Genomic DNA, 16,742 nt, shown 5'->3' with positions numbered 1-16,742 from the left:
TACCTCTGACCCCAGTCCTGTGCTTTTCCCTCCTCACCATAAAGCTGCATTCTTCGTGCTTGAAGCTGATCTAGGACTTTAGCTTAAACTGACTTGTCCTTGTCATTTTGCACTGGGCAGGGAAAGGGTCTGGAGCAAGTCTAGCATCACACCACGTGATCCTTGCTAAGCCATATGGAAAGAGCCCCTTGAAATGGGTTTTCTTGTGTTGGCACCTGCCCCTTGCTGGCCCATCTCATCTTTCCATTTTGGTTTGAGAAAAAAATGTTTTTAGAAACCACTGGCTGCTTTTTTGTGCATTTAGTTTTTTTTATTCTATTTCAGCCAAGGAACTTATGATAGAAAATGGCCCACTACTATTTCCCAAATATTTTGGTTCCAAGTTTGCTTGCCTCTTCTCAGACTTCTAAGTCTTGATGTGTACTGGGTAGACAGGAGCTCAGCCTTGTTGTGACTGCAAGCTGTCTGCCTTGTTGTGGCTGCAATGTGCCTCTCTGCAGGGATCTCCCCATATCCCACAGGGATGCTTATTTTATTTCTAGGAAGAAGGAAATGAGCCATCATCAGATAATATGGCCCATAGTTCTGCATAGTGCTGAATGGGGATGGAGCCTCATCATTAGAGAGGTCCCTGTCCTCCAGAAGTCACCACACTTGTCCTGACGTTGGCTCCAGACTGTCCACATGCTTATCATTGCTCTTTTGTGTTCAAAATATTGTGACGCTCTCTCTACCTAGAAATTACTATTTATGCAACAAAGAGAGGTGTTTGTGTACGTGTCCCTATTGAATTTGGTGGATAACTGGTGGAATGGCTGAAAGAGGACATGGTAGAAATAATGATGCCCTTCAAGTGACCTCCTCCAAGGGTGAGTGAGGAGATGTTCCTTTGGCCTTTGATTCTCTTCTCACCAGGGTGGGCTCAGGAGTCATTTCTGACAGTGAAGGGCTCTGGGACTCTGGCGGTTGATATGTGACACTGGATCCACGAAGAGGTCAGCTGTGCTGTGCATCCTGCTTCTTTGTGGGTGTGAGAGGTTGTTGCCTGTCTACACTGGAAAGTTGGAAAGGATAACAGAACAGATCTGCTTACCCACTGTGTGGTTAGTAAAGACTAAAGTTGGACGAGGACACTGAAATCCTTCCAACCTTTGGCTGAGTACTTAATGAATCTAATTAGCAGGTATCTGATAGAGGGGCTGGAGTTGTTTTTTGACAGTGTGAGGCCATGAACCAGAAGAGGCTACTCTTAAAATACTTTAAGCTTTGGAATGAATAATACATTTGTAATATTCAAAATCCAAAAGGTAGGAAAAGTTATTTCATAGACTCTTCCTTTGACTCCTGTCCCCCAGTCATGGAGATTCTCCTTGTCAGGGCCCCAACAGTACCAGTATTTTGGGCATTCCAAAGATGTTTTGTGATTCAGTAGGGTGAAACAAAAAAATGATTTATAATTAGCACAGTGAGGTTAATGGGCTGCTACTGAAGCTGTGCCTTATGCCTGAAGTTTATTGGCATTTTCTCCTAAGCACAATAAACATTTCCTGTTTTTATACTATTTAGCAAACTGTTTTTGGTGGGGTGCCTACCACAATGCATGGGGCACACATATACAATGGAATATTACTCAGCCATAAAAAGAAATGAAATTGAGTTATTTGTAGTGAGGTGGATGGACCTAGAGTCTGTCATACAGAGTGAAGTAAGAAAAACAAATACCATATGCTAATGCATATATGTGGAATCTAAAAAAAAAAAAGGGGGTACTGATGAACCTAGTTGCAGGGCAGGAATAAAGAGGTAGACATAGAGAATGGACTTGAGGACATGGGGTGGGAGGGCAAAGCTGGGGTGAAGTGAGAGTAGCATGGACATATATACACTACCGGATGTAAAATAGTTGGCTGGTGGGAAGCAGCAGCACAGCACAGGGAGATCAGCTCGGTGCTTCACGATGACCTAGAGGGGTGGGTGGGAGGGTGGGAGGGTTGGGATAGAGAGGGTGGGAGGGAGGCTCAAGAGGGAGGGGATATGGGGACATGTGTATGCATATGGCTGATTCGCTTTGTTGTGCAACAGAAACTAACACGGTATTGTGAAGCAATTATACTCCAATAAAGTTCTATTAAAAAAAACACTTAAAAAAAAAAAGACATGAAACTTGAAATACTGGTTGCTGCACCTGAGGAGGGGAACTAGATGGCTGAGGATCAAGTATGGGAGGGAGATGTTCCTTCATACCCTTTCATGTTTTTGAGTACGTGTACGCACATGTGTGTTCGTGTACTTATTAAGGCCATTGGAGTCCACAGGTCCATTCAAGATCCTAGGTGACCAGCCAAGCTTCTTGGTTGAGCGATGATTTGAGTATCTCGGTTTATTTATTTTAGCCAGCATCAGAATAGTTCCTGTGGAACTTATTTGAATTTAATTCAAAACAGTTACTGAGGGCTAGTGGGCACTTTGCTTCACCCAGTAGTGTGTGGAGAGATGCGTTGGTCACGCTGAATTACATCCTGAGCAGTGCTGTCCACTAGAACTTTCTGCAGTGATGGAAATGTTCTCTGTCTGCATTGTCTAGTGTGGTAGCCACTAGCTGTATGTGTCTGTTGAACACTTGAAATGTGGCTAGTGCAACTGAGGGACTAAATTTTTCATTTTATTTACTTTTGGTTAATTTAAATTTAAGTAGCCCCATGTGGCTCAAGGTTAACTATTTTGGACAGTGCAGCTTTAGAGACAGTGTAATAAGTTCTGAGGCAAATGATTTCCCAGACCCGCCTTGGGATGGCCAGGCCCTAGTTTTGCAATGAACTGTATTCCACAACTTTGAACTCCTTATTTGCAGCTGGATTTTTTCTCCCATAGAAAAGAAAGTAACGGCTAGGGACTGAATCCCTGGGACCACTACGAGAGTGTTATCTTGCCAGATGTGGTAGGTACCTCAGAGCCTTGATGCTACTGAAGTTTTCAGACGCCACTGAAGTTGTTTCTATGGCGAAACATAGGCCGAGTTTCTCCCCTCACCTTCTGGCTAGAAGGAGTGCCTGTTTTTAGGGGGGCCTAGGGACAAGTCCTGGGATGCACATTTACTGCCTTGGAGAGTACCCTCCCCCTGCCCAATCTCACCTCCTATCTTCCAGCCTTGAGTTTTCCATCTGGGGCCAGGAAGTTCAGAAATAGCAAGTCGGAGCAAAGCCCACCTTTTCCTTCTTCATATCTGCTTAGTTTAAGCCCCCTTCTTCCCCTTTATCCCGACCCAGGAAATACTCATCCTGTGGCAGAGCTCAGGGCCACGCCTATCCGAGAGGCGGTGCTGGCGCTGTGTCCTGCCGCCCTGCGCTGGGGCCCGTCCACAGGCGTGAGGACAGGGATCGCCAGGAGCCTTTAGGTCTCCCTGGGTCTCTGTCATCGGCCTCTGTCTCCTCGCACTCCCCACCCTCTGAGATCAGTATCTGTGCCCCGTGGAGGCTGCGGCAGAGGGTCTGGGGAAGAGGTGACAGACTTGGGCTTCCCTCCCCCAAAACACCCCCATGCCATGCAGTGACGACATCGGGTGTCTGGGACCCTAAGTCTGCTCCTCTGCTACGAGCTCTGACCTTGCACTTAGCACGTAAACACCTGCGCTTGTTTCCTAATCTATCCAACAGGCTGGCTCAGAGGCTCCCCCGCTTCAAGCTCTGCTGTTCTGTGATTTGCGCAGGGAAGTGGGGAATTGAGGGAGAGACTCTCTGCAGGCCACCGTGCCTGCCTGGGTGCCATCCTCTCTCCACCAGCTCTCCGAAGCTCCTGTGCTGAGAGGGTTTCTGCCTGAGAGGCAGGGAAGCTTGCCCAGTGGCTGATGAGCAACAGTGTTCTGAGGCCACACCAGGGAGGCTGAGGTTCCCATGGTCCCTATTCTCGTGGAAGGGATGTCAGGCAGCGGGTGCCAAACCCCGGGGCCTGGTTTTGTGCAGCCTTTGTTTAGGAAGGGAAAGGACAATCAGAGCGCCTGAATTTGGGCCTGAGACTGGGATGAATGCTGCAGCCGTGGACTCCCGGTCAGCTGTGCGCCCCGCGCGTCCGCGTCGCCCTCGAGTGTGGTATCAAGCCTGCCGCTTTATACCAGGGCTCCCTGAGCCGGCCAGACTACAGCAGTGTCATCACATAAATGTCCCCACCTCACCGTGAGTAACCTTTCTTTCCCCTCTCTGGATTTTTGCTCTGATCCCTTTGTCCATAGCAAACAAGCATTCCAGGTCTGATGTGAGGCTGTGTGTAGACACTGCCTCATTATCCCGTTAATCTCTGTTTGCTGTCATATATTCAGCCAACAGTGGCATTTGCCTGCCTGTTAATTGAAAGCCTCTTTTTCATTGTCACTTACGGGAAGAACTGAATGCCCGTTATGCTACAGTCAGCCCTGTGGGATTATCTGCCACAATAGGCCTGACCAGCCAGATTAAAGTGTGCCGTCGCTGTGGGCTGCCTGGGTCATCAGTTCAGGGTCTGTCTCTCCGGTCAGGTTCTAAAGTGGACGGAGCTAGGTGGGCGGGCCACTCATCCTGGAGTGGAGCAGGTGGATTCCCGTTCCTTTGTGACCTCTCGTAACGCTGCTGCTGGTGTCCGGTGCTCAGTGACAACGAATGGGTGTTATTGCCTCCTTTCTTTTCTTGATGTCTCTCCCTGGTGCCTGCTTTGTGTGCCTGCTCTGCGTCAGTGCCTGGCACTTAGAAGGCAGACAGTCTTTGTGGAGTGGGTGAATGCGCATGGTACAAGTCAGGAACCCTAAGCATAAGGCAAAAGGCTGCAGTGATTGCCTCCCTGATGTGCAGAAAACTCACCTCCACCCCTAGAGATTCTTAGTTGTTCTAACAGGAGACCAAGGACTCGGCATTTTAAGCATGCATTCAGGTGATTCCTTTTCAAGTAATCAGCATCCAAAAAGCAGTGTCCCAGCAGCTTGAAGGAGGGGGACGGGTTCGGGAGGTTTTGGGTGGCACATGCAGGGAACAACTTGGATGCATTCCACTCTTTTACCAGACAAGGCAAGCAGATTTCCTCTAACAAGCCAGCTCGGATCTGTTCTGTTCACATTGGCCGCCATGCTGGGGGAGGCTGAGGTCGCCCTCAGCTTGCTGGAGAGTGCCACGATTATTCATCAGCGATGTCCTCCACAGGTGCAGATGGGAGTGGTGGCCTATGGACCATGCAGCTGCTATCTTGGTGGCCTGGACTGGATCCTCAGGTGGCGCAGTCTGTTAGCATGAGGCAGGCCAGCCAAGATGCAGGCTGTGATGAATCATTATAATCCTTGGCTACCTTTCCCTCCCCTTAAGATTTTAGGAGTAGATGTAGAAAGCACCTGCTGATATACGAAAGGCTTATTAGTGCGTAGTGGAGAGAGCACAGACTCTGGCACCAGCTTGAATCCTGCTTTACCACTTAGAAGTTATGGGACGTTGGGCAACTTATTTAACTCTGCGCCTTAATTTATTCATCTGTAAAATGGGAATAATAATAGTACCTACCTCATAAGGTGGTTGTTGGGATTAAATGAGGTAAAATATACAGAGCACTTAGAAGAGTGCCTGGCACATAGTGAGGACGGTATGTGCTAGCTGTGACTTTTATGAGCTTATCGTGGTTTGTGGGTACAAAAGAATTTTCAACTCTGGAGAAGGGAACTTTTGGAGTCCGAGACGCTCTCTGGTGGCAGGGCTGTGAAATTCACACAGGAGCAAGGTCTGTCGGGTGCATCTGAACACAAGAGCACGTACTTCTTCCTCTTGTAAAAGGGAAAAAGTTGCGAAACGTAGGCTTATGCCTTCTGACAACTTATACCTGCCTGTGGAGCAGTGGCAGGTAGTTCACTGAAAGAGCCAGTGGATAGTTACTGATTTTTGCTTGAAGTTTTGAAAAGGATGAGTTCAGTTGGATTCGTGCATAGGGAGAGGGCGCTAACTGGTCCTAGTTTCAAAGGAGGTTGCTGGCAGTACTAACAATACAGTAAAAAGAACCAGCAGCACTCAAGCCTTTATGCGCTGGCTGAGCTGGCGTTCCTGTAAATTCCAACTAGCTGCTGTGTGGCTTAGCAAAGCCCCTAGGGCAGCTGCAGCCGGGGAAGGGCCACAGAGCCCACGCAAGACTCTCGCTGCCGTTATCTTACTGGTTTTCACCTAAGTGACACTTATTAAGCTCCTGCTGTGTGCCTAGCATTGTGCTGGGTGTTGGGGGACGGATATAAAAGAGGTGACGAGCCCACAGGTGCGCTAAGCTTTGACTGAGTAGACAGGCCAGACAGTCAACAAATTAAAACAATCCGTCCCTCTTCTGTGCACTGCCTGTGAGGGGCCACGGGGACACACGCAGCGAGAACCTTGGGACGCCTTCTTTGGCATTTACCACGCAGGACGGCGTGGCTGAGACGGGCACTGGGCTGTAGCAGGCCGTCTGTGAGGAGGGCCACACAGGCCCTGCGGCGGTTCAAGGAGAGGACGTGCCGCAGGCTCAGGTTGGGGCCGGGCGCCCGGCAGACGTCGCGGAGGGGCACACACCCCTCGCTCAGACAGTGGCAGCTAGCCCATTTTGGTAACGTGGGGTCCACGGAAGGTGGAGCTGGAACGGTGGTGGCCTTGGGATGCTGGCCTCGGGCGCCGTGGAAGGGCCCTGAGCAGGGGAGCGAGGCGCCCAGCGTGGAGCTGGAGGAGGGTTACTGGTCGGCCTGGGCTCCCTTACACTGGAGACGCGAAAAGGCAGGAGAATCCGGGGGGCAGCCATCGTGCCGGCCCGCCTTGAGTTCCTGACCCGGGGGCACCACGCAGACCGGACAGAGGCCCGCCCGGGCTGGGCACGTGACACAACTAACTACCGACGTCACCCGACTTGACCCACGCGGCTCTTCTCACCTGCTTGTCAACCTTTCTTGTGTTTTACAGATTCAGCCAGTTATTGAGAAAACCTTTCCGTTTTCTAAAGTTCCAGAAGCCTTCCTGAAGGTAGAAAGAGGACACGCACGAGGAAAGACCGTCGTCAGCGTCGTTTAAATAAACACTCAGTTTGGTGCCTGTGGGCTCTTATTTGGTGAGTGCCTGTAGGCCCCGACTCTTTTCCAGCCGTCCCTTTCCAGCTTAGACTAGAAGTTCCATGAAATCAATTTAGCACACACACGTTTCTGCCCGTCATTTCCTGTCTTCTGAGCTGAGCAGAGACCGGTTTTATAGCCACAGTCCCACTCTCTGTCATCACCTTGCTCTGCCTAGAGCGTCCTCGCATCACCTGCCCCGACGCGGCCGCGCACTCCTGTCTGCCAAGCTCCTCCGTGCCAAGCGCAGGAGACACACACGTAAGCAGGGACACGATATGAACATCTCTGCACTTGGACTTGTCTATAAAGTTGCTGAAAATTGCCTATTGTTTTTTTCAAGCTGTTCTTTCACAGCATATTTGCAAATTGTGGTGGCACCTTCTGTTCTAGTAGCTCGAACTCTGTTTTATCATCTTAGTGATTGTGAGAGATTAGCACTTGCAGCAGGTGGAGGGATGGTGGCGTGGAGAGCTTACTTAACGCTAATTCCTCCTTAGGGTCATAGTGAGCACTTTTCCCACTGGCCAAGGTTTCCTTTGATTTTCATTCCATCTGCTCCAGTGTGCAGTCATAACAGCCCTCAGAGTTCTGAATCTCTTCGGGTCATATGTAAAAATCTTGCCAGCGATTTGGTTGTTTACACTTTTAGAAAATGAAAGGTGATGTAAAGTTTGTAACTTTTTAAAATCCTTACTTTTTTGCATAAGGCTAGTCCTCTTTCGGCAACTGAAACGTGCTTCTCTGGGGACTTTTCCGTGGAAATTACCACAATTCCATTGGGGACCAGAGTTCTCCAGTTTGACCTGAAATGCTTGCGTTTAGGTATCTCGCCAATAAACCCGTTGCGGCTTTTGAGTCTCTAGTCTGTGCCCTCTGATCATTGACGGTAAGTGTCCAGTTCCCGCCACCATCCCCTCATTACTGCAGCTCAGCTGCTGCTGTTTGGCTTCTGATGTAGACCTGTGTGAGTAGCCTTCTACTTGGTTTCTTCCTGCTAGACACTCGTTTGTAGTGTTGCATGAGGGTTTTTTTCTAGAACTGCTGTTCTCACCAGTACAAATTTACCTCAAAAGCAAGATGTTTTTCCAGGTGTGAATAAGCCCCTTTGGACTTCTCTGAATTCAACCTCAGCTCTTTCTCTTTGAGGCCTCCCAGTGGTAGTGAGGGGCATCTCTCGAGGGACGGCTTCACTTACCCTCATGTGCCCCTTCACCACTGAGTCTGGAAAGAGGGTAGTCAAAAAGCTCCCCCTGCTGTTATTCTAGCAGCTCAGAAACCCACCTTGTCCAGATCAGACACTTGTTTCTAATCTGCCTGCTGACCCTCTTTGAAGTGTTAGGAGGGCTAGAATGGACTCTCTCAGATTTCATCAATACAGTTAACCAGAAACAAGTTTATTCAAGAGATAAATTCAACACAGACTAGACAGTCTTACCCCCACCTTACTGTAGTGAGACACACAAAGGCCTGAGGCCAGAGCTGTGCACCTAAGAACAAGACGCATGGCAGCTGCTGTTGGACGTGTGCGAACATCTTAAAACTGAAGGTAAACCACTCTGATGGCCGCCACTTCCCACCGCAGGCTCCAGCGGATCAACATTTTACAACTGGAAACATACCGAGTAGCGGAAAAGGAAACAAGATTTGTTCTTCCAAGCACCAGTATTCAGTGACGAGGACAACGACATGAGGACAGAGAGGAAGCGTGTATTCAAGGAACGTTTAGCAGTTTTGTTCAAACTAGAATCACTGTTTGAACAGCACTGACCGACCGGGCCAGGGAATGTACGATCAGCAGCTAAATATTTTCAATTTCCACTGAAATACTTGCTGCGTCTTAGGGTTCTCAGTTCCGAGATTTGGCCAACTAGGATTGCTTCAGTCTTTGTTTCGCTTTCTGGAGAGAATTGCTGGTCATCCTCTTGAGCCTTCCACACCTCTCGTGTCTGCATGACCTGAGGCTGTGCCCCAGCAGTCATAGCAGGTGCGGGGCCGTGGAGCCTCACAGGGAAGGCGGCCCCGTGCAGGCCTCGTGCCAGTGCAGCTGGACAGGAAGGCAGGAAATTGGGCTAAAAGACCTGAGTTTAGCAAAGGCCTGCGTAACGCTGCTTCAGAACTACCTGTAGATGAGTGAGGATGGGCTCATAAATTAGGTCATGGTAATGCTGTTTCAGGAGCATCTGCAAGAAAAGCACTAAACAGCACTCACATGTGACATTCTAGAGTGGGTTAAAATAATCCAGATCCTGCTAATAAATGTTAGCAGACATGGACATGCTATCTTTGTAAATTTACTAATTTTTTTTTAATGTATTTTTGGCTGCGTTGGGTCTTTGCTGCTGTGCATAAGGCTTTCTCTAGTTGCGGTGAGCAGGGGCTGCTCTTCGTTGCGTGGGCTTCTCATTGCGGTGGCTGCTCTTGTTGCAGAGCATGGGCTCTAGGCACGCGGGCTCAGTAGTTGTGGCTCACGAACCCAGCCACTCTGCATCATGTGGGATCTTCCTGGACCAGGGCTCGAGCCCGTGTCCCCTGCATTGGCAGGCAGATTCTTAACCACTGTGCCCCCAGGGAAGTCCCCTAATTTTTAGTATTAACAGAAACATTTTGTTTATACTTAGTTGCTTAAGGTAGGTCTGACTAGATAAGGCTTTCCCCACTTTGCTATATGGTGTAATTAATAAGTCCAGAAATCAGAAGATCAAGGACCAAAATTACAGGCCTAATAAATTATTTCTTCTCAGATGCTGAACAATCTCCTACCTTACAAACTTGAGCTTCTGTCCTTCCCTTTAAAGTGTACAGGACTTGTAGGTCTGCAAGGTCGGTAAGTTTGTTCTTGTTCTCTATCTTTGGATATAATTTAAAATGTACATAGTCTCGCTGCTAATGAGGCAACCTGTTTAAGCAGCTACTGAAAAGAAATGAAAGGGATGAAACAAGAGGAGGATAAATGACTGGTTTAAAACGATTACAGTCTTGAGAAGATGAGTGGTTGTCCTGGCCACGGCGGTGTGATTCAAGAGAGACTTTAGAGCTGTGGAAGGAGCAGGTCCGCTTTCTTCTGGGCGCTTCTGTCTGCAGCCCTTGTTTTTTCTTGTTTGTTTGTTTGTTTAAATAAGGTAGCTGAAAGACCTCCAGAAATATTCCTCCTGCCTTCTTTAATTCAGGTCTATAGGACCATGGCTTCCCACACTTGGGTTAACTTCTCTTTGCTGACACTGTTGAGGATAAGGTGATTCTGATCATACTGTGTACCCCCTGAAAGACAGAAGAGGAAAATGATAGAAGGAAACATGCCCACATGAAGGGGCTGTAGCAGACACAGTTTATCACAACACCAACGTAACAAGAGTAAGCAAAGTGTAAAACTGTGTGCCTCGAGGAGACAAAGCAGGGAGGAAAGCCCAGAAACGCACTGAGGGCTGAGAGGTTCCAGCCTCTGGGGGGTGATGTGTTAAAGCCCCATCATATGAATCTAGAAATGGGAAAAGGAGTAAAGAGATTGTGACAGATATTCAGTGGTGATATTCAGCAAAACAGCAGGCAGGCCTGAGTAGAATGGTCATCGGAACAAATTTTGCATGAACAATGAAAAATAGTTGTATTAGGTCTAAGGGGAGGTCTGAGTGACACCCAGAAGTATAGGCAGGGCAGCACTCCCACTTCTGGGAACCCACAGGCTGTGGTGTATAAAAATTCATAGCATTTAACATGCTGAGTTCCATTAGACTGTAAAACTAGTATGGTTTCCCTTTCACCAGAATATTTTTTTCCAAGGGTGCCTACTAGATATTTCAGATTCTTTAGCCTCATGGCCTCTTCTTTCAATGGAGAAATATCATTAACAAAAGAAAGGGTCATGTGATTTTTTTTTTTTCCCCAGTGTGGAGTAAACAGATACCTTATCCTTTTCAGCATAAGCCTCTGTATCAACGTCATAGCACCAAGGACTCCATCAAAATTAAAATCTGTTCATCTCGCTGCAGGGTAAGTGCGACTGGTATTGAAATCACACTGCAGCCTCAGGCCAAGAGGAATTAAACGTTCTTATTCTCTTTTAAAGCATTTACAAAACATCCAAAAGGTCTGAAAACTTACACAATAGATTTTGATAGGGAAGAGATCATCTCTTATGCATGCCCCTCTTCTAAGAAATTGGTTTATCATCATGGTAACTAAGAACCTCTGCACAGCTAGGTATAGGATAGAATACAAAGGCAAGGTGCCCTGGGCATTTTATGCTTAAGTTTGGGAAAAAAAGTCACCACCACCACAAACCCCACCATCTCCACTGAGACACAACACACTCCACTCCACTGAGATTTCAGCAAATATTAAGATCACAATGTCTTTTTTCATTCTTCAAGATTATAGTATCTTAAACATACTTTCTGTGTATATTACATCATAATTCTAATTAGAGTCATGACAATTAGAAAGTTCTTGAGAAATAATCTGATGCATTCTTTGCCTTTGGGGAGGATTAAAATCCTCACAGACTTTTTTAAAGTGAGTGTGAATCAGCTTACACTGTTGTTATGATGTCTTTGGTCTGGAATAATACATGGATGTCTACCAAAACACCAGGAGATAGGTTAAAAGAAATAAATCTTACGGTAATATTAGTAGGTAACAAATGGTCAACAGTTGTAGCCAGTGAAAGTCACGGTCTCCTATTGAGAGATGTATTTCTATCCCCCTTGCACAGTGTGTGGGATGTGTGGCCCTACTCTCTCTTGTCCACAAGATGGCATCATTCTCCCACATTCTGAGACACTGAAACCAGTTTAACAAGTGATTATTGTAGCTACCATACTCGATATACTGAGAGTTCACAAACATACAGAACAGTATCCTTATTCCAAAGGCACTGGACTAATTTATATTGCATTTTAGGAAGTGATCTTGGAGCTTTAAAGCGAAGCCCTAAGGAGGAGGCTCCTGGAGTCCCACAGTCCTTTTCAGAGTCGAAGACTAGAAAGCCAGGAATCCTTACTCCTGGTCAACTGCCAGGGTAGCAAGTGGGGGAAAATCCCATATCCTTGGAGCTTCCAGAATGTAAGCGCTCTGAAGCCAAGGTACTGTCCTTTTTTTTCTTTCACTTTGATACCCCCAGTGTGTGGCACAGAGCCTGTCACATAGTGGGTACCCGATAAATACATGTTGAAAGAATAAAAGGAATGTTCTAAGAGACTAGCTCATAAAGATTACAATGACTTAACCCTGGACATAGGAAGCTGATCACATCTGTAAGAAACATGAGTCCGTATTTTCCCCAAAATCCATGTTTCCAATTCAGTCTAGTCACATTTCTTTGGCTTCTCTGGAGGTTTTGAAACTCTTATCTTGAATAGACTGAGGAGCTCCAGTTTAACAAGTTGTTCAAAATAAGAATAAAGATAGTGACTCTTAACAGTTTGAACCTCAGGTTGATCATCTATAAAATGGGTATCTTACTTGTGTACATATTGACAGATCTGTCGTGCCAGCCTACAATGCATTTGTCTCCTGCTTGCACTTTATACAGTGTATGACTTTGGGCCCCATCCAGCCTGGAGTTAGATATTGCTGAGTGGTGCTCCCTAAATGTAGTGCCCTGCCTTTGCCTCATTAAACGTAGTTTGCTTCTGAGCACCTTTCTGTTCCTCAGATTCTTTGTGAATTCTAATCCCATTGTTAGGTGGCTTGGCCACTCTCCCCACCTGCAGATCAGAAGTGCCAGCCACTTTTCTCCAGGGGCAGTCACCAAAGCCCCTGATGGAAATGTTCAGGCTTATTCTCCATCTTTCCACAAAAGTTATTTTAAAACCAGGTTGCAGCTGTTTCTTTACCACTCTATCTTAATTTTTAATGACAGCTTTGGCCTAGAACCCTGACTCAGGTAAAACGGAGCCAACTTTCTAGCCATGATTTAAAGTGGTGTGTGGTATAGTATGGTTCCACTAAAGTGACGAACATAACCACACTGGTTTCCTGATAAGGGATAGAAAGTCTCCATTAATAATTTAAAGCAAAATTACCCCACATGACATGAATAAAACACACTATCATCATTTGCTTGTCTATAGCAACAAAGGTTCACTGAATTCCCATGTCTACTTGAGGTCAGTTTTTTTTGCTTTATGTTGTTTTAAAATTATCATCAGTAGTTCTCGTAGACAGGCAGCATGGGCATTACCTGGGAACTTGTTAGACATGCAGATTCTTGGGCCCTACCCCAGACCTACTGAATCAGAACCTGAGGGTGGAACCCAGCAATCTGTGTTTTTTAACAGGCCCTCCAGGGGATTCTCATGCAGGTAAAGTTTGGAAACCCCTGGCCTAAATTTATTTGTTCTTCCCCAAGCACCATCAATCGGTTTGCTCTGGATTAACTTCACTGAACAAATGTTAAGTTGAAATCTTTTTGGCTATGTTGTTTGTTTTAATTCCTTTTCAGTCTTAGATCTTTACAATGAAAGTTTACACGCCTGTACATGAGAATCATCAACTATACGGACTGAGGTCATAGCCTTTTAACTTGTGAATTTTAGTCTAACATTGTTATAATAAATGGTTTAAAGTTGGCCCATGTCCGGATTCCACCTCAGCACTTAATGGGTGTGAGATTGTGGCCAAACTGATTAACTCCTCTGAGCCTCAGTTTGGAGGCTGTAAAGTGGGGGGAGGAGGGATAACATAGACCTCTTGGGGCTGCTGTGAAGATCACGTGAGATAACGTATGTACAGTGTATAGCATTGAGGCTGGCACTTACTAAGTAAGTAAGGGATCACTTACTATTAATAATAGTACACGCATCATTTTCAAAAGTAAAGAGCTTTTTAGTTAACTAAAGAAACTATCCTTACCTTTGATATCTAACACTAAATTTGGCTTCAGCTTGCTATAGATCCTGCTGTCAGACTTCATGCTCCAGAACTGACTGTCGACGTTCTGTTCGAGCGCCAGGCCCAGTTTAGAGCCAGAGGTTACTAGGCTCCCCACGATGGTCAGGCAGCAGTCTTCTGCTATCTGCTCAGTGGAAAAGACAAGGTATCTTAGACATGGGTGGATATACATTCAGCTACCATTGTAAGCAATTTCCTGTGTGAACTGATTTTTAAAGTTATCTTAGTTCCTAGCTTCACTTATACCCCACATGAGGAATTTCAGCTTTTAGCCATGGTAACTGGGATCAAACAAATATTTATGCCCTTCATTTCAGATGACATAAGTGATAGTTCTCAATTCTTGTCCATTGTTAAGAGATTTATGCCCTTGGTGAGGCCCTCTGTCTTATAAGTAAGGGAAGCCTTAGAACACTAAAAATGCCCATCATGATATTTCCCCCCAGAAATCACCATGATCTGAGGCTGGGTCTGTAGCTAATCTCCCTGACGTATCCACTCCACTCAGCCTGACCCTTCCGGAATATGACTGCATCTCTAATTTTGAAGGCTGCTGTAGCACTGAAGTTGCTAAAAGGGCATTTTATCATTTTAAAACTTGGAATTCCATTTACTAATTTGTCTTGTCTTCCCTTCATGAGAAATGTCTAAAATTTTCTAAAAAGGCATGCTATCCAAGTGTAAAACGAGAAAACACAAATGTAGTAGAGTGTGTTCTAATGCAAAGATCTTATGGGTCCTTCTATGAAGTGAATCTACCCTTAATATAATATAATATAAATAAAGTATGGTAGTCATGTTCATATGGCATTCACACATATTACTATAGAAAATGCTTATGAAAAGTGTACTGTTCTACAATATAGAGATAAAAGGACTGTGATAATCTAGGACACTTTCCTTTTTCTCACTGACCTACCAAATTCAAAGCTGTTAAAATAATATCACTGTAATGTTCATTAGAAATAATAGCTGAAAGATGCCATTTTCTTGAATTAAGAAAATTCAAAGGCAGAAGTGTTTTTCTATGCCTCTATATTAGTTACTTCTGTTTCTCATGCTATTTCTTCTATGCATGTGTAAATAGTACTTCTGTTTACTGAAAGGATGATTCTCCCTCAAGCACAACAGACCCAATTAACAAGTTATACTTCCTTTCAGCAGGCCATAATGCCCTGTGCTGACTCACGGGGCACCAGGATTAAAAAAATTAGGAGCAAACAGTCAAGCCCATAAAATCAAGGAGTTAAAAAGAATATGTACAATAGAAGTGTGAGCATCTCTCATAAAATCTTACAGCACTCAGCTTTTAAATGTGCATTGTGGCGGGAGTGACAGGAGGGAGATGGGCAATTTTCATTTTACAACGTGTGACAATTAGTAAACGGATTGTGTTGTACACAGGGTGGTATCTCTTCACCCTTCAACCTAGTCTGTGGGGTCCTCCAAAATGGAAACAAACCAAGAGTGATCTGTGTTGATAATGATGGGGCTTATAAGTTTATTTCTATAACAAGTAGGTTAAGGAAAAAGGGGAGGGTAACACAGACACTTGCTTTTTCTATTACTGTATAAAAATCAAGTATAGATATAAAAATTCTATCTTGGATCAGTGCTAGATTTACCTCCCATTTAGGTTCCTAGATAGGTTCTATCAGAACTAAGAAATAGTTTCATGAAAAACCTTCTAACTTATTTCTGAAAATGCTCCAGGAATCATGAAGTAGCATCTACTTGAAGAAAGATGCTATTATAGACCCTTGTCTAATCCAAAAAGCTCACCCTGCATTTGATGCATCCTTCTTGATAAATCCAAATCTGGTCATCAGCACCGACATCCTCCATGACCTGTATTCTGAGAAGCTTCAGATCCTCTAAGTTTCCATTGGTTGACATGAATAACCCTGTTGCTTTGTTTCGAAGTCTGAAATAAATTCGTTTCTAGAAGACAAAACCCCAGCAATAGTCATATACAAGCTGTACTTTAGAAGCACTGAACAAGCATCAGTAGCAAGGGCAGAATCCCAAATGAGGCTGGAAAAGGGAAAACTGCTATATCTGAGAGTTTCAGAGGCTTTAGGATTTTCTCAATGAGGAGAGGTTGACAGAATTTCAAAGTGCCTGGGGCTGGGAGCCTGCCTATGGACAACCCAGGGCTTGGGACATACCAGGTTTTGACGTCAGGTGTAATAACATTTCTGAAAGCAGTCACAACCTTTTGGCACCAGAAACACAGCCAAAATTCAGAAATTCTCGGGGGTGGGGTGGGGGAGAGGCCAATTTCACACTTAAAATTGAAACTAAAAAGTTAATTACATTTACAAGAAGATTTCAGAGAAGAGTCTATTCAAAGCATGTAGAAGAAGAAAATACCTGAACAAAAGGTCGCAGAGAACCTATTTGGTGACAGCCACTGAATTCATACCAATTAGGTACTTCTGCTGGTGACAATAGGAACTGTCGACCCCTGTAATTGCCATATTCATAAGTAACCCATCTGGAAAACAAAAGGAGATAACCACAGTAAGTAGCAATATCCATCTCACAGAGGGCACCAATTATATTTTCAGAACACTTTGACTTTTAGACTGAGCTTTTTATTTATTTATTTTAAATTTATTTTTGGCTGCGTTGGGTCTTCATTGCTGTACTTGGGCTTTTTCTAGTTGCGGTGAGCGGGGGCTACTCTTCATTGCGGTGCACGGGCTTCTCATTGTGGTGGCTTCTCTTGTTGCAGCATGTGGGCTCAGTAGTTGTGGCTCACGGGCTCTAGAGCGCAGGCTCA

At 45.4% G+C, this 16,742-nt stretch overlaps 2 protein-coding genes across 2 annotated transcripts in view; one reads left to right on the top strand and one right to left on the bottom strand.

The window, feature by feature from the left end:
* Positions 1 to 7,047, top strand: part of RTN4IP1 (reticulon 4 interacting protein 1) — a gene marked incomplete at its 5' end in the record, with an annotated part of 44,980 nt that extends 37,933 nt beyond the window's left edge. Inside the window, one exon of the mRNA XM_079716283.1 lies at positions 6,921 to 7,047. Coding sequence (XP_079572409.1) covers positions 6,921 to 7,028 — 108 coding nt within the window. The 3' untranslated portion in view covers positions 7,029 to 7,047. The remainder of the gene's footprint in view (positions 1 to 6,920) is intronic.
* A 3,012-nt stretch (positions 7,048 to 10,059) lies between these two features.
* CRYBG1 (crystallin beta-gamma domain containing 1) overlaps positions 10,060 to 16,742 on the bottom strand; it is a gene marked incomplete at its 5' end in the record, with an annotated part of 218,495 nt that continues 211,812 nt past the window's right edge. The window contains 4 exons of the mRNA XM_079716281.1: positions 10,060 to 10,327; positions 13,919 to 14,081; positions 15,740 to 15,898; positions 16,331 to 16,454. Of these exons, the coding sequence (XP_079572407.1) occupies positions 10,239 to 10,327; positions 13,919 to 14,081; positions 15,740 to 15,898; positions 16,331 to 16,454 (535 nt within the window). The 3' untranslated portion in view covers positions 10,060 to 10,238. The remainder of the gene's footprint in view (positions 10,328 to 13,918; positions 14,082 to 15,739; positions 15,899 to 16,330; positions 16,455 to 16,742) is intronic.

The sequence above is a fragment of the Hyperoodon ampullatus genome (assembly GCF_949752795.1).
Source record: "Hyperoodon ampullatus genome assembly, chromosome: 12".
In the NCBI taxonomy this organism is placed as follows: Eukaryota; Metazoa; Chordata; class Mammalia; order Artiodactyla; family Ziphiidae; genus Hyperoodon; species Hyperoodon ampullatus.
The sequence above is the reverse complement of the archived record's forward strand: the minus strand, read 5'-3'. Positions and strand labels throughout refer to the sequence as shown.